Source organism: Pelobates fuscus, chromosome 3 (assembly GCF_036172605.1).
Source record: "Pelobates fuscus isolate aPelFus1 chromosome 3, aPelFus1.pri, whole genome shotgun sequence".
Taxonomy (NCBI): Eukaryota; Metazoa; Chordata; class Amphibia; order Anura; family Pelobatidae; genus Pelobates; species Pelobates fuscus.
In genome coordinates, this window is record NC_086319.1 from 257,416,715 (window position 1) to 257,440,656 (window position 23,942).

At 42.5% G+C, this 23,942-nt stretch overlaps 1 protein-coding gene across 1 annotated transcript; it reads left to right on the forward strand.

Moving 5' to 3' along the window:
* Positions 1-213: 213 nt before the first annotated feature.
* Positions 214-7,432, forward strand: LOC134601069 (rab-like protein 2A). The gene is made up of 8 exons (XM_063445492.1): positions 214-438; positions 688-717; positions 1,450-1,529; positions 2,209-2,288; positions 2,478-2,589; positions 3,409-3,506; positions 4,461-4,544; positions 5,271-7,432. Exons 1-8 carry the CDS (start codon positions 332-334, stop codon positions 5,349-5,351), a joined length of 672 nt encoding a protein of 223 aa, XP_063301562.1. The 5' UTR covers positions 214-331; the 3' UTR covers positions 5,352-7,432.
* The last annotated feature ends 16,510 nt before the right edge of the window (positions 7,433-23,942 follow it).

Sequence of the window (23,942 nt, forward strand, 5' to 3'; positions counted from 1 at the left end):
CACATAACTGCTACAGTGAACTATATTGCTTATGGTACTTGGAATACACCTATAATTATATCTTTAGATATTTAAGTAGGTGTCAGATTATATTTAGGAGTAAATACATCTTTTAGGTGAATTTTATTGAACTGTTAACCATAATGTAATGAGAAGTGAATTTTATACTTGGGTAAAATGACTTTTATGTATTTTTTGTGTTTTTACAGTTTATCTTACTGGAATCAATTATAAACAATATGCCAGACACTCCTCCATAGAGTGTTACATTGTGCTCCTTGGCTTGCATTGATGCGAGATCATTCTGTATCTGACACTTTGTGCCATTAGCATGGCAGGAGAAGGGTATGGAGTAAGTGACCTTGAACAGGAGAAATATGATGCTGATGAAAATGTCAAAATTATCTGTCTGGGTGACAGCGCAGTGGGGAAGTCAAAGTAAGTAATTTACATCATACTGACTTTTGTGAAGAAATGCAGTGCTGTAGTCAGGAATACATTTTGGGGTGTAGCATTACCCCTCTCATAGAAAAGCTGCATACTACATTGGAGGTTATAATATTTTATGAATACCCCTTCTGTTGCTGGAAAAACTAGTTATATCATTGGAAATGGAGGTGTACATTTTAGGCAACAGACAGAATGGATGTGCATCTAACTAGTCTTTGTCCATTTCTCTGATTGCAGGTTGATGGAACGCTTTCTAATGGATGGATTGTATCCTTTGTTCTCACTGATAGTTTCTTTGGCAGTGGAGGTTTCATTCTCTCTTTGTCTGTCCTCCTACTTTAGTTCCTGAAGAACTGATGAACATTGCAAGAGTTATATCAATACCCCTTTAGCTTTTGAGAAATCACTTTAGTCTTTCAATATAATGTGACAAAATTAAAGGGTCGCTCTGGGTACTATAACATACTATACTCAGTGCATAGAGTACCCCATATTTGTCCTGTTTGCATAGAATGGCTTACAACTGCAGTGATTTGAAAATGAATGCATATATGAGACTGCACCATTCTTCTGAATACGATTTCCATCCATTTTGTACAGTAGATGTGTGCACACTTGAAGCGTTGCAGCTGAGGTTGCATTCTGAACATTTAGCATCTTGAGAGTTTGCTACACACATCCTGGTTCACAAATCTGTGAAATGGGTTGTGAATAGATTAATAGCAGTCGCAGTATGGCTACTTTTATCTTTTCACCAGTCTGATGAGAGCAAACATAGCTGTGGTTTAAACGACATACTTATATGCATCTTCATGTCTAATCAGCTGCTGGCAAGATATTAAAAACAAACTATTTGATACCTTAATATTTATTTATTTTACCCCTAAAAAAATTACTTTAATGGAAGGGAAACACAAGTTAGTGTAAAAAAAAAAAAAAAAAAATACTGCATCTCTGTGTTAAGATATATCTGACTTATTAAGACTTGACCAATAACAGCCGTCCTCAACAGCTCTCCACGTTTGCCCTGACGCTATACAAATACACAACAACCGTGGATGGAAAGACTGTCTTAGTGGGTAAGTGCTTTATTGCCAGCCAATTTAGGATTTAAATGTTTTATAGACATACACCTCCTGCACCTTCTACATATGCACATATTATGCATCATCTTTACCAAATGATCAGTATCCTGTGAAAGAAAGTTTACAACAAATTGGTGAAATTATAAAAAAAAAAAAAATATATAGCTGTAAATCATATGTTTAAAAATATAGTGTTCCTAATTTTTTTTATTTCCAATTCTTTGTTTAGTGAAATAAGCCTTCATTGACTAACCTTTTCTGTGATTATCAACAATTCAGCAATGACTGTTTTACTCCTTCTACTCCGAGTGGTGATGTCAGAAATAGCCATAGAATTTCAGAAAAACTGTAACAAATGTTTTACATTATTCCATAGTGAACTTCTTCAGGATTGTATTGGCAAAGATATCTTCTTTACCAAAGTGTATTGGCACGAGCAAGGATTCTAATGCACATCTTACTAATTGTAGGCAATCGCGAGTTAATGGGGGTCAGCATCTGTTTCAACTTGGTTGAAATCTGCAGCCTTTATTTTCAACTTTGTAAATCATTTTGCTGTGTGAAAGCTACTGTCTCCTTTCAAAACATTGCAAACGATTTAGATTACCTATACCAATATTTTAGGAATAAACATAATTGTGTTCTATCATTCATAAATGTGCTAACATTGCAGATTTTTGGGATACAGCTGGACAAGAGCGGTTTCTAAGCATGCATGCTTCCTATTACCACAAGGCTCATGCTTGTATCATGGTAAGTCAGAAGCATCATGGTGTTATATATGGAAATACTATGCTTTGAAAACTTTTATGGTTAAAAAAAGCTTTAATTTCACACTGTACATAGCTCAGATTATGGGCATGCTCAATGATATAACTGGTGCTACATATTTATTTGTGCTTCAAGAGATTTGATGCCAAGCTAATTAGTAAATTCTTTCAGGTCTTTGACGTACAACGCAAGATCACCTACAAGAACCTTTGTACATGGTACCAAGAGCTCCGGGAGTACCGACCAGAAATTCCCTGCATTGTTGTGGCCAACAAAATTGATGGTAAGTTGTGCATATTTTTTATACTATATTCTTGGCAATTTTTCAGCAATGGTGAAAACTTTTATTTGAATATATCACTTGCTACAAAGTGTGCACCCCATAGTTTGTTAAAGTTGTGATAGACATAATTTTTTTTTTTTTTTTAAATGTTGATTCCCATCTATACACATCTACTGTGACTGCTGACTTTGTGATACCCTGGTCTGCTTCAGTTTAGAGGTCCATATGTACCATGTCAGCTAAAAATGATGATTTAAATCGTTTGTTTAATGCACATAAATTGCCATCTCCTCAAGGAAGGAATTGGATCAGACAAGTGGTATCATACTGCTATACATTATGAACATAGCAATAATACTGCATCCATATAAGAAATGTTAACCATTGGTACTCACTGTTTCCAATGTATATGTTTGATTATGTTCAATCAACAAAGAAATGTTGGATCTAGAAAGTTTATTTTTTTATTAATTGGACAATTAATAATTATATATATATTTAAAATGTGGAGCATACCATAAATATTTGCAAAAACAGCAACGTATGAAACAGAATAAGGTGTGCTCTATTCAGATAAATGGAATAGCAGAAATGCAGATATCTTATGTGCATTAACTGTGCTAATTAAAGAGAAGATGCAGAGTTCATGCGACAGTTACATGAATAAGGCAGAGTGCTAAGATTTCCTGACCTATTTCAGAGATGCTAGATGTGACACAGTGTATTAACTCAACCTTTCTTGCCTTCAGGTTTCACTTATACTTAGTTTTTTTCAACAAATGCTGCCATTTTCTTTTTTTTTTTTTTTCCTTCCTGCAGCTGACCTCCGTGTGACCCAGAAAGGATTTAACTTCGCCAAGAAGCATAACCTGCCATTTTACTTTGTTTCAGCTGCTGATGGTACTAATGTGGTAAAGGTAATACATTCATAGATATATTTTGGGTGAATTCTGAACTAGAGTTCCAATGGGTGCAGCTCAGAAACCTGTATCTGAGCCTCCAATGGTGATTAAGCATTGTATCTCTGGAAGTCACAAAGTCAGTGGGATGCTTATACTAAATCAGGCTCCGGTACGGCATATGTAGCTGTTAACCAGCCACATCAGGGAGATACATTGCCTTGCAACTTAAAGGGAAACTCCAGTGCCAGGAAAACAATACGCAGTGGTAAATCCTTCCTTCTAGGGAATTTTTTTTAGGTGTTTTGCACTACAATTATGAACAATGTGCAATCTTTATACACAACTAATATCTTAACTGCTTTTGTTAGCTATGCATATGCACCTTTAATTTAAGGGGGCAGCTGCCAATTTTATGTAAAGTAATTGAATTCCTGAAAATCAGGTGTAGTGAATAGATGCAATCAGCTACTTACATGCATTCACGTGTGACTGTATTAGACAACAGAATGCTTTGATTTTAGTGCATTTTTAATGTGATTTATATGGAAACAAAGAATACATTCTATAAAAACTAAATGTATATCTGAATTTGAAAATAAATGCTTTCTCATAAGTCACAAATGCTCACTTAATATAGCTTGCACTCGCATAATCCCCAACTCACAATACAGTTGTTGGGGTTTTATTTTCGGAATAAATACAAATATGTGTCTTTTAGTCCACCCATTGTACAGCGCTGCGGAACTTGTTGGCTCTTTATAAATATTAATAATAATAATGAGCTGTAGTGAGTTGACTGTGTGCAAAATATATGCAGGAATTGCTTGCTTGTAAATAATCTTCGCTCACATTATTTGAAAACGATTGACTGATCAGAAATGTCAGTTCTTTTAGAAATAGTGGCAGTGGGGGTATAAGGATAATCTTATTTGTGGTCCTCACTATCCCCCTTCTTTTCTGCCTCTGTAGCTCTTTACTGATGCAATCAAACTGGCCATGTCCTATAAACAGAACTCTCACGATTTTATGGATGCAGTATTGCAGGAACTAGAAGTACGTGAGTTACCTTTATATTGTGCAGGGCTGTATAGTTTATTTTATTTTTACATTACAAACTGTGGCCTTGATGTAATATGCTTAGATGCACTTTCCAAAGGATTTCATGTTTTTGAATAAACGGTTAAAATCATAAAATATTATGAAAAATATTTTAATTGAGCAATATTTTGATGTATTTATATAATTTGTATATTTTATATGTTGAAAAAAATCATTTCGAAGTTTATTTAAAAATATTAAAGCATTTTGAAAGCTTATACAGGCCTATGTGTTTAACTGCCTGGTGTCCCTGCACATTTTGTTCTGTATAATATATTTTTACACTGTTTTATTTGTGTGTTTATTTTATAAAATTTTTGACATGCTTGTGAAAATATGACTAATATTGGTTAAAGTAAGCCACAAAAATGGTCCTGGAGCTTAAGAACTAGTCGTCTTTTTTTTTTTTTTTTTAACCCCTTAAGGACCAAACTTCTGGAATAAAAGGGAATCATGACATGTCACACATGTCATGTGTCCTTAAGGGGTTAAACAATATCTACCAGTTGTTTTTAACAATCATTTTGAATATATAGTAAACTTGGTCATTCTGACTGCACAGCAGATGTTTTTGTGTGCTCAAACGTAAAATGTTTTCAGCAACAACTTTTTTTTCCTGCTACTCCTTTAAACTCACCATATCTTTACTTATTCTTCTATGTTCTTTTTTGTGCCGCATAGAACTTTGAATTGGAGAAGCCAGATAGAGTCTCTGATAAAGAAGATGAATCCGAAGACAGTGAGAAACCAAAGGCTGTTTGAGAGCAACTATGATCCTGCTCATCCTTTTTAGAGCCTTGCTGCCATTATCTGATGCTCTTTACCAACCATTGTTGAGATACTCACGTGAAGTGGATAAACTTGTAGGTGGCAAATTCACCTGGTCATACATTGATGGATGATATAGAGGCTTGATTTCTTTAGGAATACTGCACTTCCTGCTGTTAAGGTGTTTGTGGTAGATCACAAAAATGAACTTCATGTGTAACACCATGTGAAAACATGTCACTATTTTATTAAAAGGCCATATTATCCCAGAATATTGCCCACCAGAATGAAAAGGAGTCATTGAGTGTGCTACATTTGTTTCCTTGCTATGTTGCTTATATTACAATATGAAAGTAAGTGTAATAAAGCACATACATGTAGCCATATGATAAAAATCAAACCTGCCCTATCTTTTTGGAGGGAGTAATGACCGTCGGCATGTTTGCATGTCTTCTGGGAGAGCGTAGACTTTATTTAATCTTGAATGGGTTTCCAAACATCTGGACAACTTGTGTGCATTCTAAAGCTTAAGGGAAGATCGCATTCCTTGCTAAATATGTCCAGTTTTTTTGAAGATACATAAATTATACGAATATAGTGCATAGAATTTAATTTCACATTCCGTTTCTATCAGAGAAAAGGCTGTAAGAGCAGTTACAAATCTCCACGTCCATGTGCTTTAGAGTCAGGAGTACTTGAGATATATCATGCCTTAATGATTTCACTATCATTTAATTATTGATGTCACCAACCAGCATACTTGGTACTAGTCCCATACATTTGTTTTGACGAGCATTGGTTGTTTTAATTATGCTAAGTGATCGGTTTAATTAGGTAGGCGAGCGATTCATTTTTTTGGGGGGGGGAAGGGGTGCAGGGTAATGGCTAACGATATAGGACTTGTGGTGGATCAGTCACCAAGGGAACCGAGTGTCACCACCAAGGCTCTCCTTTCCCTCCTAAGTATCTCTTGCAGTGCCTAGAGGAGTGATTATAGCTCAGTTTAGAGCTTGTATAGAAATCTCACCCAAACACTAATCAAGACTTTGTGAAGGGTGAAGAAGAATTGTTTTTATTGTCAACTTGTCACACTCAGGGCATCAACATGAGAACAATGGGATTAAGATATCCCAGGTGCCTTGATGTCTGTACCTTTACGGTTAATTTACTTAGAGGCCAGACACCTCGGTACTGGGTAACAAAACCAACAATAAAACTGGGTTTCTGTTCCCATATCCCCAAACAAATGGTATCCCCGCAAAACTTTCTTCTGAGAGCCCACTCTTCCCAAAAAGCCCTTGGATCGGATATGGCTAACCCGAGTTAGGTGAAAGTCAAGTTTTTAGCGGGCTGTGGCTATTCTCCGATCTGGGACAGAGTTCCAGGCTGCTGGGTGGAAGTTCCCGGTCACCGAAAAACCACAACGCTTTTTGTGGCTACATGGCTCTCCCTCTAGTCCAGGGTGTCATTTGATGCCTCACCACCTCCTCTGCCCCTTTCCCCATAAAAGCAACCTGGTAGCTATTCCTAAGACCGATAGCACTCACGAAGATGTTTCAGCGGATTGCAGCTAGTGCTTGATCTGAACCAGAGTTCCATTGCGTTCAGTGGTTGCTCCCAGTCAGGTGTGCTGTGCTTCCAAAGCCTGCTTTTCTGGCATTCTTTAATACCATTGTAAGGGGCGCTAAACAGGGAGACTTACTTTGGAGGGGAAAATCCTGGGAAATTATAGTTCCTTTGAGCGAGGTGGTAATTGGGGAACCGTGTACAAGTCCAGGCTGATTGGGTGGTCTGTCACAGGACTCAAACAAACTGTTGTTCGATCCTATTGTTATATATACGGCTGTCGCTCACCTCTTCATTTTTCCTTCTTTTTATCTATGTTTTGGTTTTATTTCCTTCTTCTGACTAGCTAAATCTATGAAAATATATAGTCTAAAATTATAAAATCATTGAAAATCAATGTACCGTATATACTTGAGTATAAGCCGACCCGAATATAAGCCGAGGCCCCTAATTTTACCCCAAAAAACTGGGAAAACTTATTGACTCGAGTATAAGACTAGAGTGGGAAATGCAGCAGCTACTGGTAAATTTATAAATAAAATTCGATCCTAAAAAAAATTATATTAATTGAATATTTATTTACAGTGTGTGTGTATGAGTGCAGTGTGTGTGTGTGTGTGTGTGTGATGCAGAGCCTTGAAGGGGGTTATTTTTTAATTATTATTTTAATCTTTTTTTTTGTTTCATTAATAATTTTTTTATTATTTTTTTTTTTATTTTATTATTTATATATATTAATTTTTTCGTCCCCCCTCCCTGCTTCCTAGCTCGCCAGGGAGGGGGGCTCTCACTCCCTGGTGGTCCAGTGGCATTGGTAGTTCAGTGGGGGGAAGAAGGGGGCTGGCAGGGAGCACTTACCTCTCCTGCAGCTCCTGTCAGCTCCCTTCTCCTCCGCAACGGTCCGGTCAGCTCCCCTGTCAGCTCACAGTGTAAGTCTCGCGAGAGCCACACTATGACCCCGCGGCTCTCGCGAGACTTACACTGGGAGCTGACAGAGGTGCTGAACGGACCGGCGCAGAGGAGAAGGGAGCTGACAGGAGCTGCAGGAGAGGTAAGCGCTCGCTGCCAGCCCCTGTCTGTATTATGGCAATGTAAATTGCCATAATACAGACAGTGACTCGAGTATAAGACGAGTTGGGGTTTTTCAGCACAAAAAATGTGCTGAAAAACTCGTCTTATACTCGAGTATATACGGTAATTGATTACACTATTGTCTAACGAGACACCTAAACTGGCTTAGATGAACTATGCATTCTACTGTTCAGTACTGTCATTTTAGAAGGAATTTCCACTCAGAACTAGAAGGCAAGCATAATTGCCGGTAACGCAGGCATCTCGAAACCACAAGGCGGTTTTCTAAATTTATTGGCACTAGCACTTGCTGATGTTTTAGTTTTGTTGTTTTGTAATTCATGATTCAAGTCCTCCTACTAATCTCCCATTCACTGCTATAACCTTTGCATTTCTTGCTATTTTTTTGTACATGCAAGTTAATCTTATACTTTCCTTTAGGGTACTTAGCTTGAATTTTCTGATTGTTTAATTTAGTTAATATTTTTAAATTGTGACACAAATCGATTTTGAGTTATCTTTTTTTAATTAAGGTCTGCACAGTATACATTCCAGCTTTATGTATCTCTGTATCACTAGTTGTTAAAATTTATGCAGTAAAGGTTACATTTTTAAATATAAATGCTTCCAGGGTCTCTCACCATTCTTCTTCTTAGACATGAGAGGGCTTTTTTTATCTCCAAAAGTTAAAGTTAAAATAGTGATGTATGCCTATATGTGATCTAGTCTCTGCTTGAAGAGGTGGTTTTATCAAAGTCAGTACAGATGTTTAAAAGGCAATTGGATAAGAGCTCAAGCGCAGCGGTCGCATGTTGTTTGTAGCTCCGTGCTACCACGGCCTAAATTCAGCGGAACGAGCACCTAAACGGCGGAAAAAACTGCATCCACGACGATGTCACAGACCAAGGGTCGCAGGCAGACTGAAAGGAGCGAAAAAAGTGATTTTTTTGCCGCTCGGAATGCCCAGGGGAAAATGCCGGTGAGACCGGAGGAGCCCCAAGATGGCGCCCACGATGAAACCTCTGTACTGCAGGGACAAACAAAAGCGGATGGGCCTGCAACCCAAAGCATGATTCAAAAAATGCTGGACGACATGTACCAAAAGCTACAACTTACCCTCCACACATCACTTAACGAAATCAAGTCTGAAATCCATGACCTGGGCACACGCACGTCGTCACTGGAAGACAAGATGGCGGACCATGCTGAAGCTTATAATGCCATGCGGGCTGAAATGAACGAAATGCAAGATACAATGGCGACCTATGAGAACAAGCTGGCAGACATGGAAGATAGATCCAGACGAAACAACCTGCGCCTGAGAGGGATTGCAGAATCAGTCAGCACAGCAGATCTGCACGCATACCTACAGGGGCTGTTTAAACTCCTTATCCCAGACATGCATCAAGACATGCTCCTGCTAGACAGGTACCACAGAGTCCCTAAACCGAGATTTCTCACATCTGAAGAGCCCAGAGACACCCTAGTGAGACTCCACTACTTCCATGTAAAGGAAGACATTATGAGGGCAAACAGACAACGCCCGAACCTCCCACCACCCTACCAAGGGATTACAATCTATGCTGACATATCGGCAGTAACGCTGAAAAAAAGGAAATCCTTTGCAAGCATCACAGAGAGCCTGAGACAACATAAGAAGCCGTATAGATGGGGATTCCCAGTTAAGCTACTGGTTATGCACGAAGGCAAGATGACAGCCATCACGTCTCCCGAAGCTGGTATTCAAGCACTGAAAGATTGGGGCCTACCACCGCCGCAGACACCACCCCAAGCCGCAGGACGGACCACGCTACCTCCCACGTGGAAGAAGATCACCAGAAACAGATAAGGCCGCGGCCCACAACCTAAGACTGTGGCAGGTACCTCGTAGAGACGTTGGGACTGAGACTCTAGGGGGGAAAAGGTGCCCGACAAGGGGACCAAGGTCGGTAGAATCACCATGGTTTTAAGGTTACACTCCTAACCAACAAGGTAAAGCCGGGGACCTGGGGGCAATACACTTGACCTCCCCAACCATGGGGCTCTTAATGCTACTGTTAATGTTAAAGGTAATGTTAATATCTAAGATAAAAGGTGCGAATACCAATGATTAACCCAATACAGGCCGTAAGACCGTTGTGAACAGGCATGGAAGAAAGATACTTCCTACCCCACAGTGCCAAAGTTAGGCACCAAGCCATTACCATGGCAGTATGTTTAGTTTTACTTGCTTATGTTTATTTGTTAGACCACCATGCTTTTCTATGTACACATTCATTGCATGTATCACCTCACACCTCCACACCTCCAATAGCTCCACCTCCAGATGGGAATAGCCCCAGACACTTTAACCGACACAGGGAGTGGACACCAGGTTCGATGATGCTGGGAAAAGTGTCTCTCCCAAAAATAGATATCACAAACACACCACAAATCGTAATCCGACTGTACAACCCCCCATGAAAATATACTCTCATAATACTAAAGGGCTTAATCACCCAGCGAAGCGTGGGTTGCTTCGAAAAGATTTGCAACAACTAAAACCTGACATAGTGTGCCTCCAAGAAACCCACTTCAAAGCCAATGCACATTCACCTCTATTCCGACAAGACTACCCCCACCAATTCCACGCCACGTACTCAAACAAATCGAAAGGGGCGTCAATACTTATCAGTAGGGATGTGGCGTTCACACTAATACATTCGGAGGTAGATTCAGAGGGCAGATATGCTATGGTGGTGGGGACATTTAATGGGGTCTTATATTCAATTGCAAGTGTTTATGCCCCGAACAAGGAACAACGAAACTTCCTCCGCAAGGTGTTCAAAAAATTGTCGTCTATAAGCCAAGGCATAGGGGTGGTTTGTGGCGACTTTAACCATGTACTAGACCCCCTGATAGACACCACTGGACCGCACACACCAGCCAGACTGAAACCGCTTAAGAGACAAGGCAGGTCAATACAAAAACTGCTACAAGACAACCATTACTATGATGTGTGGCGAGCACTACATGTGGGAGAAAGGGGGTACACATTTTTATCCACTGTGCACAATACCTACTCACGCATAGATGGCATATGGATTGCAGGCCAACATCTGGAACAAGTCAGGGACTGCTCTATAGCTAAATTAACGTGGTCAGATCATGCGCCAGTAGTGGCGACATTGACAGACTTATACTACTCCACACATAGAAGCCCATGGAGACTAAACGCGTCGCTTCTTACAGATAGCAAATTCAGGAAGACATTAGAAACAGAGCTCGTTCATTACTTCACAGAAAACGACACGGGAGATATATCCCAAAGCACACTGTGGCAAGCACATAAATCAGTAGCTAGAGGCCTCTTGATAAAAAGAGCATCATATTTAAAACGGCTGGCGCAAACACAGATGCGGCTATGGCAAAGGGAACTGCAGGACCTTAACACCCAAAACCAACAAGCCCCCTCCCAGGAACTAAAAACGTGCATTATGGAGATAACCCAGGCCATACACACAAAGGCCATAGAAAGGACAGGGCAACAACTGCAAAAACTAAAAGCTTACCAATACTCTCAGGGAAATAAAGCAGGCAAACTAACAGCTAACCTCCTCAAAACGAAGCAAACACAACAGAAAATAGCTTACTTAACATCGGCAGAGGGACACAAAATAACAGCACCTAAAGATATAAGTAACACGTTTGCAAAATACTATGCCTCTCTGTACAATCTAACAGAGGATGCGCGCACACATCAGCCCACCCCTCAAGAGATTAGTTCTTACCTACAAGCCATACCCTTGCCAACATTCACACCGCAACAACAACAGATACTCACGGCTAGCATAACTACCAAGGAAGTAGAAGAAGCCATCAACCTACTACCATCGGGCAAGGCACCGGGCCTGGATGGATTCACAAACTGCTACTACAAGCAGTTCGCCCCCATCCTAACGCCACACCTGACAAACGCGTTTAATGAAGCTACAGCAACACAACAATTACCGGCTGAATCCCTGCTTGCACACATCATTACACTTCCAAAACCGGGCAAACCACCCACATGTCCTCAAAACTGCCGCCCAATATCCCTGCTTAACACTGACGCCAAGCTGTATGCAAAGATCTACGCAAGGCGACTGAGTGGAATGCTCACACAGGTCATCCATACAGACCAAGTAGGGTTTATAAAGAAAAGACAAGGGGGTGACAATACAAGAAAGGTACTGAACATTGTTCACAGTATCCAAAAACTAAGAGCGGGAGGAGTGCTGGTGTCTTTAGACGCAGAAAAAGCCTTCGACCAACTGGGATGGGAGTTCCTAGAGCAGGTCCTTAGAAAATTTGGGGTACCAGAGGGATTTCTCTCAGCGGTCAAGGCTCTATACCAGTGCTCCCCAACCTTTTTATCGCCGCGGACCGGTAAACATTTGATAATTTTTCCGTGGCCCGCTTGTTTTGATTTAATAAGACAAAAAAAAAAAACAGTCACATATATTAAAAAAACACGCAGACACATACAGTCAGAAAATCACAAACACAGTCACATAAAGACATAGACTCAAAATTGTGTGTATGTGTGTGTGAGCGGTGCAGTGTGTATGTGAGGGTGGCAGTGTGTGTGAGAGTTGCAGTGTGTGTAGTGTGTGTATGGGGCAGTGTTTGGGGGCAGTGTGTGTATGGGGCAGTGTTTGTGGGGCAGTGTGTGTAGTGTGTGTATGGGGCAGTGTTTGGGGGCAGTGTGTGTAGTGTGTGTATGGGGGCAGTGTGTGTAGTGTGTGTATGGGACAGTGTTTGTGGGGCTGTGTGTGTAGTGTGTGTATGGGGCAGTGTTTGTGGGGCTGTGTGTGTAGTGTGTGTATGGGGCAGTGTTTGGGGGCAGTGTGTGTAGTGTGTGTATGGGGGCAGTGTGTGTAGTGTGTGTATGGGGCAGTGTTTGTGGGGCTGTGTGTGTAGTGTGTGTATGGGGCAGTGTTTGTGGGGCTGTGTGTGTATGGGGCAGTGTTTGGGGGCAGTGTTTGTGGGGCTGTGTGTGTAGTGTGTGTATGGGGCAGTGTTTGTGGGGCTGTGTGTGTAGTGTGTGTATGGGGCAGTGTTTGTGGGGCAGTGTGTGTAGTGTGTGTATGGGGCAGTGTGTGTATGGGGAGTAAGGAGGGTAGGGAGGCTTTTTTTTATTTATTTAATTAAAAATAATATATTGATGTCCCCCCTCCCTTCTTACCTTTACTGGGAGGAGGGGGGACATTTCTTAGTCCCTGGTGGTCCGGTGGGGATTCCCTGGTGGTCCGGTGGTGGTGAGGTGAACTCTAGCCCAGTTACAGGGCTAGAGTTCACTCTCGCGAGATTTGGAGCGTTGCAGTGGTTACCGCGGCAACGCTCCAAATCTCGCGAGAGGAGGACCCAGAGGAGCTGCAGGTAAGAGCTTCCGGGTCCTCTCTCACTCCCTCCCCTGCCGGCTGTCAGCACAGTGCCTGCAGACCGGGGAGGGAGATCTCTGATCTCCCCTCCGGTCCGCAGGCACATTGCAAGGCTGGCACTTGGGCAATGCCAGCCCTGCATTAGCCGGCAGGCTCGCACACCCCTGGGTGGCCCGGTACCGTTTGATCCACGGACCGGTACCGGTCCGCGGCCCGGGGGTTGGGGAACACTGCTCTATACCACACACCAACAGCAAGGGTCATCAATGCAGGTTTTGTCTCGGAACCCCTCAAAATCACAAACGCCTCCCGACAAGGATGCCCGCTGTCGCCCCTCCTATACGTCATGGCCCTAGAACCCCTAGCAGCAGCAATTAGACAGCATTCCTCCATACATGGGGTAACAATAGGAGATAAAGAATATAAGGCGAGTCTATTCGCGGATGACGTCCTTCTGACCCTGACACAGCCCCACATATCCCTTCCCAACCTCATGGCTACCATCACGGAGTACGGGAAACATTCCTACTACAAGTTAAATGTCACAAAGACGCAGGCGATGGGGATGGGGTTGCAGAAGGAAACACTCGCTAGACTCAAAAGTGCCTTTCCCTTTGACTGGCGAGAGGACCACTTAACATACCTGGGCATACGCATCCCACCAAGTACTGACAAACTGCTAGAACTCAATTACACCAAACTTCTGAAGGAAACAGCAGCCACACTGGGAACATGGGAAGGGAAATATCTATCATGGGTAGGAAGAATTACAGCGCTAAAAATGATGCTGCTCCCAAAACTCCAATATCTCCTGAGAACCCTCCCCATAAAACTACCACTCACGTATCTGACCTCCTTCCAGAGACTGATAACCAGATTTGTGTGGGTGAACAAAAAACCTAGGGTAGCCAATAGAACACTACAAATACCAATCAGAAAAGGAGGGTTAGGTATGCCAAATGTACATGCCTATTATAGGGCGGCCCAATTGTCAGCAATCAAAGTAGCAACGGCGGGAGGGGAGGCTCCACAATGGACAAAGATAGAACCATACTGGACGCAATGTCCATCCCTCAAGGAACTATTATGGCTACCACAAAAACTCCGACCCCAACACATACTCCCATTAGCGACCACCCAACTAACATTACAATTCTGGGACGAAAACAGAAAGAGGGAAGGGACAGAGGGGACACTCTCTGGGGATGCCCCAATCTCATGCTTAGCAATAGGGATCCCGACGTTTGATGCAAAAAAGTGGTCAGAGAGGGGTTGCACTAAGATTGCCCACATGTACCAGGGGGACCAACTGATGCATTTCCCAGACCTCCAAGCTAGATACGGCATATCCAGCAATGCGTTATTCTCATACATGCAGATGAAATCCTTGCTCACAGGGATACCGATAAACTACCAAGAGTCAGCCACTAACCAATCAATAGAACATCTATGCCTCTCTAGTAGACCTCCCGTAAAAACGATCTCCAAGATCTATAACGTGCTCATAGACGACAGGACAGACCCAGACATGACATTCCAAAAGACATGGCATACAGAATTGGGGCAAGACATAGATGAGGAACAGTGGCAAAGGGCGTTTGCAATACATAAAGGCAACACACGATGCACATCTCATCTAGAAACTATCAGAAAACTGCAATACAGGTGGTACAGGGTACCCGAGCAATTAGCTAGGATTTATCCAAACACTCCAAATGTATGCTGGAGATGCGGGACAGAAAAGGGTACAATGAGCCACATCTGGTGGTCATGCAAGGAGATTGGGGACTACTGGAAAATGGTAGAGGAAATAGCTAAGGATCTAATGGGCAGGCAGTGGAAACTATCCATCCAACAATGTATATTATTCATGTTACCACAGGCAATGACCAGAGTTGAGGAGGCTCTACTGTTCCACTTGCTGATAGCAGCGGTGACCTTAATAGCCAGATCGTGGCGGTCACCAATACCTCCAACCAGGGAAGTTCTCATGCAGCAAATATCACTAAACTGGCAATACGAAAAAATGGCAAACACGCATATTGGATACAAAAAACACGTAGGGACAGCTAGCGAGAGATGGGAAGAGTACAGTGGTAAAAACAAGACACAGGACCGAGGTGGGTCATAGAAGACAGGAGGGACAGATAGTTAGAGGAGGTAGAGGGAGGAGGAAAGCACGGAGGCGCTCACTACATAGCGCAATACTAACGTAGATAAAAACCCCAAATAACCACGAGAACCCTTAAGGAAAAGGGCACAAACTATTACAACAGGAACAGAGCTAGATAGCCGCTAGTCACCACACCAATCAGAAAACATCGCAAACAATTGTAAGGTGCATGTAATGATTATTGTATTATTGTATAATGTTACTGTACAACACTTTTGATTGACATGGCATGGTATGTCAACACTTTGACCCCAACCCCTTTTCTTTTCTGTACCCCGAGTTCTTTAAGAAAATATTTGAAAAAACAATAAAAATTGTCAAATTGAAAACAAAAAAGGCAATTGGATAAATACTTGCAAAAACATAATATTCAGGGATATAAATTTAAATTTGTTGGGTAATCCAAGGAGATATCTGACTGCCATTCTGGGGTCAAGAATGTTTTTATTTCCTAGTGTGATGCAAGATTGGAAGCACTTCAAACCACTTTTTTTTTTTTGCCTTCTTTTGGATCAACAGCAAAAATGTGAGAAGTGCAGAACTTGATGAACACATGTCTCTTTTTAGCTAAGTAAAAACTTCAGTGATATGAAGTGGTGATGATGTCTGGACACATACAGGTGTCATATACAGACTTGAACTTTTGTGGATGCACGTCACCGTCCACCAGAGGACCCTAGGCACCCAACGGGAACCCAGATTAGAGGGCAAATGGTTTGCTAAAATACTGGGAAAAAGGGCTAGGGTACTCCTCGCATCATGATTTTTATGCGTAAGATGGCCACCGTGCGTGGTTCGTATACCGAACGGCGGCCACCCAGGCACTAATAGGCACCCATTAAGTTGCGGTTTTGAGAAGTGTGAACCCTTAACGAGGTGCACACTTCTCACTGGGGTGGTCTGATGGTTCGGTAGTTTCATTCGTATGAAATCTACCGAACCCACATAGGAAATTATACAACTTTTGCATATATACACAGATACACTAAAACGAATGCAGTCTTATGTGAATATTACAGGACAGACTTAATGCAATCCGCTACAAATGCATTATATAAACAAGCCAAGTGATAAGCAATGAAGCAGGGGGATGGAAGGCTCTGTCTAAATGTTAATGGAATAGAAATAATTCTAAACACAGACATTAGTGACAGAGAAGACAAGTAATTGATTTTACTTTCTAAATTTTAATTTAGTTTACAACTGTCAATTTTAGAAATTACAACAGGAATTGTCGACGCACTGTCTGGAGAAAATCCAAAGAAACGCTTTGAACTGACAAGTAAATTTAAGTTATGTTAGTCATATAGATAAGCCAAATTACGTCAAAATCGTCATCAGGAAAAGTTAACTCTTTCCTGGATAGGAAGGTTTAGTGAGCCGAGACTGCCCTCTATGGACCAAATACCTAAATTGCAATCTGCAGGTTGACCACACCTTCAGTTTCCTATTGGCCTTATCAACTAATGACGTACAGAGAGTCTGGCCCTTTAAAAGTTATTACAAAGGGAAGAGAGAAGTGAGTTGAAGTTGGAGTTGGGCTTTCAGATTCGGACATGCAGAGAGATCCTTGATAGATATTCACTCTGGGACTAACATTCAAACTCTCTTGGACCCAACTCAAGAAACACTCCTGGACACTTTACTCTTACTTTCTAAGCAACATTACTTGTTCTATTACTTACACATCTCCATAGAACCAATCATACACGCATTCAAGTTCCTGGGACTACCTAAGAGCATCGGATGAGAACATCTACTTAACTGGTAATTATGCTGGTTTTATTTAATTAATCTAAATTAATTAAAAATCTAATAGCATGATATATGACTGGATAAATCACGGTCAGATTTCAATATTTAGAAATCTTAGTTAACTAAAGAATATATAGTTATAAACATTCCATTCTGCAGGTGGAATTAAGAATAATTATATATTAGTGTGATATTATCACGTGTTAGCATACCGATGTTTTTATCCAGGTGTATTGATTTGCTCTAAATAAGATAAGATATCTTTTAAGGCAAATTAAAATTCGACTTATAGAATCTGTAGATTATTCTTGTTGGATGGTTCCAGGAAATGATTAATGAGCTGGTTTGAATGTTATTTTAATTGAAAATTACATGAAAATAGGATATATTATGCCTAGGAGGATCTAGCCAGCATTGAAAGGGTTACTCAGTTGATCTAACAGTTAGCCAAGGTTTTATGGCTTTTTGCTGGAGTTTTACTTTCTGTCTGTAAAGTACCTCATAAATCTTGTCTTGACAGTTGATGCTGTAGAGTTTTACTGTGTATTACCATTGTATTGCATACTCATTTTATACAAAAATATTCACTGATTATTATCATGCTGTCAGGATCGGGACAGGGATCCAACACGCAGCGTACAAACAGTAGCCAGATACGTATACCGGACCTTAGAATGGCCGGACTAACGTAAGTAGTACTGAGAGAATAGTCAAAGACAAGCCGAGGTCGAGGGTAACAGAAGGCAGGAGAGCGAGAGACAAGCCGAATCAAGGATACAGAGGTAAGCAGAGTAGAATAAGCAAGCCGGGTCAAAACCAAAGGGAATAAGCAGAACACAAGCACTGAGTGACTAGAACAAGCTAGAACCACGACAGGGCAATGAGCTGACGAGAGAAGCTCCGTTAAATACCCTGTTCCGAAAAGTAACCACGCCTCTGAGGCGTCCTGATTGGTCCTGCAGCAATTGACTAACAGGTCGTTCCGGTAGTCTCCTGACGACTTCCGGACGTGATGCTGTAAAAGGCAGTCACTCCCTCGCGGCCGGCTTTGCACGACCGGATAGACCGCGAGGAAGGAAGCCATCAGACCGTCCGGATGAAGGAACTGCTAAGTCTCTACCTCTTTCGGAGGTAGAGACCACAGGTACCCTGACAGTACCCCCCCTCTCAGATACGCCCACCGGGCGGAAGACACCAGGGCGAGAAGGGAAGCGAGAGTGGAACGCCATGCGGAGACGGGGAGCATGCACCTCCTCCTGAGGTACCCAACTTCTCTCCTCAGGACCATAACCCTTCCAATCGACCAGATACTGCAGTCTCCCTCGGGAGACTCGAGAATCAACGATGGAATTGACCTCATACTCCTCCTGACCCTCCACTTGCACAGAGCGAGGAGGGGCGATTGCGGAGGAGAACCTGTTACATATTAGTGGTTTTAGCAAGGAAACATGAAATGAATTCGGAATGCGCAAGGCATTAGGCAACGCTAAACGATACGCAACTGGGTTAATTTGAGACAGTACCCTGTAAGGTCCAATATATCGAGGAGCAAACTTCATGGACGGCACCTTTAACCGAATGTTTCTAGTACTTAACCAAACTCTATCGCCTGGAACAAACACCGGTGCTGCCCTTCTACGTTTGTCAGCGTGTTTTTTAACCAGCATGGAATTGTGCAGAAGGATTTGTCGAGTCTGATCCCACAACTTCCTTAAATTGGCAACATGAATATCCACCGACGGTACCCCTTGAGAAGAAGACTCCGAAGGAAGGATGGAAGGATGGAAGCCATAATTCAAGAAAAAAGGGCTAGACTGCGTAGAATCACAAATGAGATTGTTATGTGCAAACTCCGCCCAAGGAATCAAACCGACCCAATCGTCCTGGTGTTCAGAAACGAAACAGCGTAAATATTGTTCAACTTTTTGGTTAGTACGTTCAGCAGCTCCATTGGACTGAGGATGATAGGCAGAGGAGAAATTCAATTTGATGCCTAGTTGGGAGCAGAAAGATCTCCAAAAACGGGAAACAAATTGAGAGCCTCTGTCAGAGACAATTTGGGAAGGTATCCCATGCAAACGGAAAATCTCCCTAGCGAATATCTCCGCTAATTCAGGCGAAGATGGGAGTTTAGGTAAGGGAATGAAGTGAGCCATCTTAGTAAATCTGTCCACCACAGTGAGGATAACAGTCTGCTTTTTAGAGATAGGCAAATCAACAATGAAGTCCATGGCCCAACAGGACCATGGCTTTTCAGGGACCTCTAAAGGATGCAGAAATCCGCATGGAAGCGAATGAGGTTGCTTAGTCTTGGTACAAACCTCACATGCCCCTATGAATTCTTTAATATCCTTACGTAAGTCAGGCCACCAAAAATCTTTAGAGACCAGAGCATATGTTTTGCGGATGCCCGGATGCCCCGCCACTTTGCTGTTATGGAGACAGCGTAGCACCTCCAGTTGGAGAGTGGCAGGAACGAAGTGTCGATCCCCAGGAGTCTGTTTGGGTGCCAAATGCTGAGATTTCATGATCTCGGAAAGCAATGGAGAGTGAATCCTAAGATTCGTGTTTGCGATGATATTTCCCTTGGGAACTATGGAGGACAGAACTGGTTCAGTTATAGTGGATGGTTCATATTGACGAGACAAAGCATCGGCTTTAGAGTTCTTAGAACCAGGTCTATAAGTAAGTACATAATTAAAGTGAGTGAGGAACAAGGACCAGCGAGCCTGTCTGGCGGATAAGCGCTTAGCCTCCCCAATATAAGACAAGTTCTTATGATCCGTTAATATAGTAACAGGGTGTAATGTCCCTTCGAGTAAATGTCTCCACTCCTTTAAAGCCTTAATGACCGCTAACAGTTCCCTCTCCCCGATGTCATATCTGCTCTCAGACCCAGATAATTTCTTAGAGAAGAAACCACAAGGGTGTAACGGTTTATCCACCTTTGAAATAGAACAGCCCCAACTCCTGTCTCAGAGGCATCGACCTCGAGCAAGAAAGGCAGAGTCGTATCAGGATGAACTAGAATGGGAGCCGAGGCAAAAAGTTCCTTGAGAGTTTTGAAAGCAACAAGAGCCTCCTTAGACCAGACCTTAGTATCAGCCCCTTGTTTGGTCATATTGGTAATAGGCGAAATGATAGAGGAGTATCCCTTAATGAAGCGCCTACAGTAGTTGGAAAAAACAATAAACCTCTGGATAGCCTTGAGTCTTTTGGGCAAAGGCCAGTCTAAAATAGATTGGAGTTTTCCAGGGTCCATTTTAAAACCTTCCCCAGAAATCACGTACCCAAGAAAGTCTGTCTGAGACTGATCAAAACTGCATTTCTCCAATTTGCAGTATAGACCATGTTGCAGAAGTTTGTGTAATACCTTTCTGACCTGTTTATGGTGAGTCTCAATCTCCTTAGAGTGTATTAGTATGTCGTCCAGGTAAACAATAACACAATCATGTTGAAACTCCCTAAGTACCTCATTAATCAAATCTTGAAATACTGCAGGAGCATTGCAAAGTCCAAATGGCATAACCGTGTATTCGTAGTGGCCATACCGGGTATTGAATGCCGTCATCCACTCGTGACCATGCTGGATTCTCACCAAATTGTATGCCCCTCTAAGATCTAACTTGGTGAAGATCTTGGAGCCCTTAAGACGATCAAATAATTCAGTAATCAGTGGGATAGGATAGGCATTTCTGACGGTTATTTTATTCAAGCCTCGGTAATCGATACAAGGTCTCAGCGTACCATCCTTTTTCTTAATAAAAAAGAACCCAGCCCCGGCCGGAGAAGAAGACCTCCTAATGAATCCTTTTTCTAAATTCTCCCGAATATACTCCTCGAGAACCGAGTTTTCCTGAACAGACAAAGGATATACATGGCCCCTCGGAGGCATCGTCCCTGGTAAAAGCTTAATCTTACAATCAAATGACCTGTGTGGCGGCAAAGAATCGGCATTCTTCTTGTCAAATACTGCCTTTAAGTCTAGGTAAAGGTCTGGTATTTGTCTTTCTGTGGACTGAGTAGGATTCTCCGGTATGTTAATATTAGCTAAGGGAGAAACCTTGCTTAAACACCTCTCCTGGCAGCCCTGGCCCCACGAAAGTATCTCCCCTAACTCCCAATCAATAATAGGGTTATGTTTCTTCAACCATGAGTACCCTAGAACTATGGGAACGGAAGGGGACGAAATGAGCATAAGAGATAAATTCTCAACGTGTAGGATACCAACATTTAAATCAATGGGCATGGTCTCACGAAAGATAACAGGGTCTAGTAGTGGTCTACCATCTATGGCCTCAACGGCCAAAGGTGTCTCCCTTAGCTGGGTTGGGATGTTGTTTTTACTCGCAAAGGCCTGGTCGATAAAATTCTCCGCAGCACCGGAATCTATCAATGCCATAGCCCTTACTACTTCCCTCTCCCAAGTCAAGGAAACTGGTAGCAGAAGCCTGTGATCTTTATAATTAGGAGTAGAGGACAAAATCGAAACACCCAAGGCCTGTCCTCTAGAAAGACTTAGGTGCGAGCGTTTCCCGGACGGTTAGAACAGTTCGAGAGTAAATGACCTTTGGCTCCACAATACATACACAAACCCTCTCTTCTTCTGTACTGTCTTTCCTCCTCAGAGAGGCGGGTATACCCTATCTGCATAGGTTCAGGAAGCAAAGATACCGTGGAGTCAGGACTTGGAAAAGAGGGAGCTAACCTAAAAGAAGGTCTCCGATTCCTCTCTCGAGTGTTCTGTCTCTCTCTTAAACGTTCATCTATACGAGAGATGAACGAAATTAAATCTTCTAAATTCTCAGGGAGTTCCCTAGTAGCAACCTCATCAAGGATTACATCAGATGGACCATTCAAAAATACATCCATATACGCCGGCTCGTTCCACTTGACTTCTGACGCCAGAGACCTGAACTCTAGTGCATAATCCACAAGTGTTCGGTTCTCCTGTCTCAGGCGCAACAGTAATCTGGCTGCATTAACCTTTCTACCTGGAGGGTCAAATGTTCTTCTAAAAGCAGCTACAAATGCGTTATAGTTATATACTAATGGGTTATCGTTCTCCCATAGTGGATTGGCCCATCTCAGAGCCTTCTCAATAAGTAGGGTGATAATAAATCCTACCTTTGCCCTATCTGTAGGATAAGAGCGAGGTTGCAATTCAAAATGGATACTAATTTGGTTTAAAAAACCACGACACTTCTCAGGCGCCCCACCATAGCGTACTGGGGGGGGTAATGCGAGAAGAAGCACCCACTGTGGCTACCTCTAACCCTGAACTGACAGGAGAAATAGGGGTATTACGTATCTCCTCTGGTGGGTTATTGGCACGAGATAATAGTGCCTGTAGCGCAAGTGCCATCTGATCCATTCTGTAATCCATGGCTTCAAACCTAGGATCAGGGGAAGCAAGCTGACTGTTTGTACTTGCAGGATCCATTGGCCCTGTCGTAATGTCAGGATCGGGACAGGGATCCAACACGCAGCGTACAAACAGTAGCCAGATACGTATACCGGACCTTAGAATGGCCGGACTAACGTAAGTAGTACTGAGAGAATAGTCAAAGACAAGCCGAGGTCGAGGGTAACAGAAGGCAGGAGAGCGAGAGACAAGCCGAATCAAGGATACAGAGGTAAGCAGAGTAGAATAAGCAAGCCGGGTCAAAACCAAAGGGAATAAGCAGAACACAAGCACTGAGTGACTAGAACAAGCTAGAACCACGACAGGGCAATGAGCTGACGAGAGAAGCTCCGTTAAATACCCTGTTCCGAAAAGTAACCACGCCTCTGAGGCGTCCTGATTGGTCCTGCAGCAATTGACTGACAGGTCGTTCCGGTAGTCTCCTGACGACTTCCGGACGTGATGCTGTAAAAGGCAGTCACTCCCTCGCGGCCGGCTTTGCACGACCGGATAGACCGCGAGGAAGGAAGCCATCAGACCGTCCGGATGAAGGAACTGCTAAATCTCTACCTCTTTCGGAGGTAGAGACCACAGGTACCCTGACACATGCATGCTGCCTAATATTATTTTATTTGTCACAATAAATTATATCTATTTTTATAACAAATTGTGATTTTATTTGTATGGAATACATTTCACTTACATGATAACGATCTCTAAGGTCTAAGAGAATTTAAATAGTGGGCAATTCTCGACTGTTTAATATTATCATCCCATAAATATCCCCACAGGCATGTTTGTCCCTTTTGGCCAGTTCTGGTTATGTGATTCACATCAGCGGCCCACCCTTTAACCCCGTCCACCGAAATCCTGCATCACTGCTGTTATGGGGTATGAATATACTTGAAAGATGAAAGCAAGACATTAGTGTGGCGGGACCGCTGCCTGTCCGTGAATTGCCTTTCGGATATTATGTGTGTTTCCCCATCCCTTTGTATATTGTGCCCACTCCACATTCGGGAGTGCCTCCACGAAGGGAATTAATTTGCCTCCTGAACGGGGACCACCCAATACCTCCTTTAGAATGTTAGTTTAGAACCTTCACACCTCGCAACATAAGTGTTGAAACCTCAAACCGCAAAGGGAAATAATTAATGAGTGCTTCCCTGGGTGGCCGCCATTCGTACTAGCGAATGTCACCATGGGGAGCATTC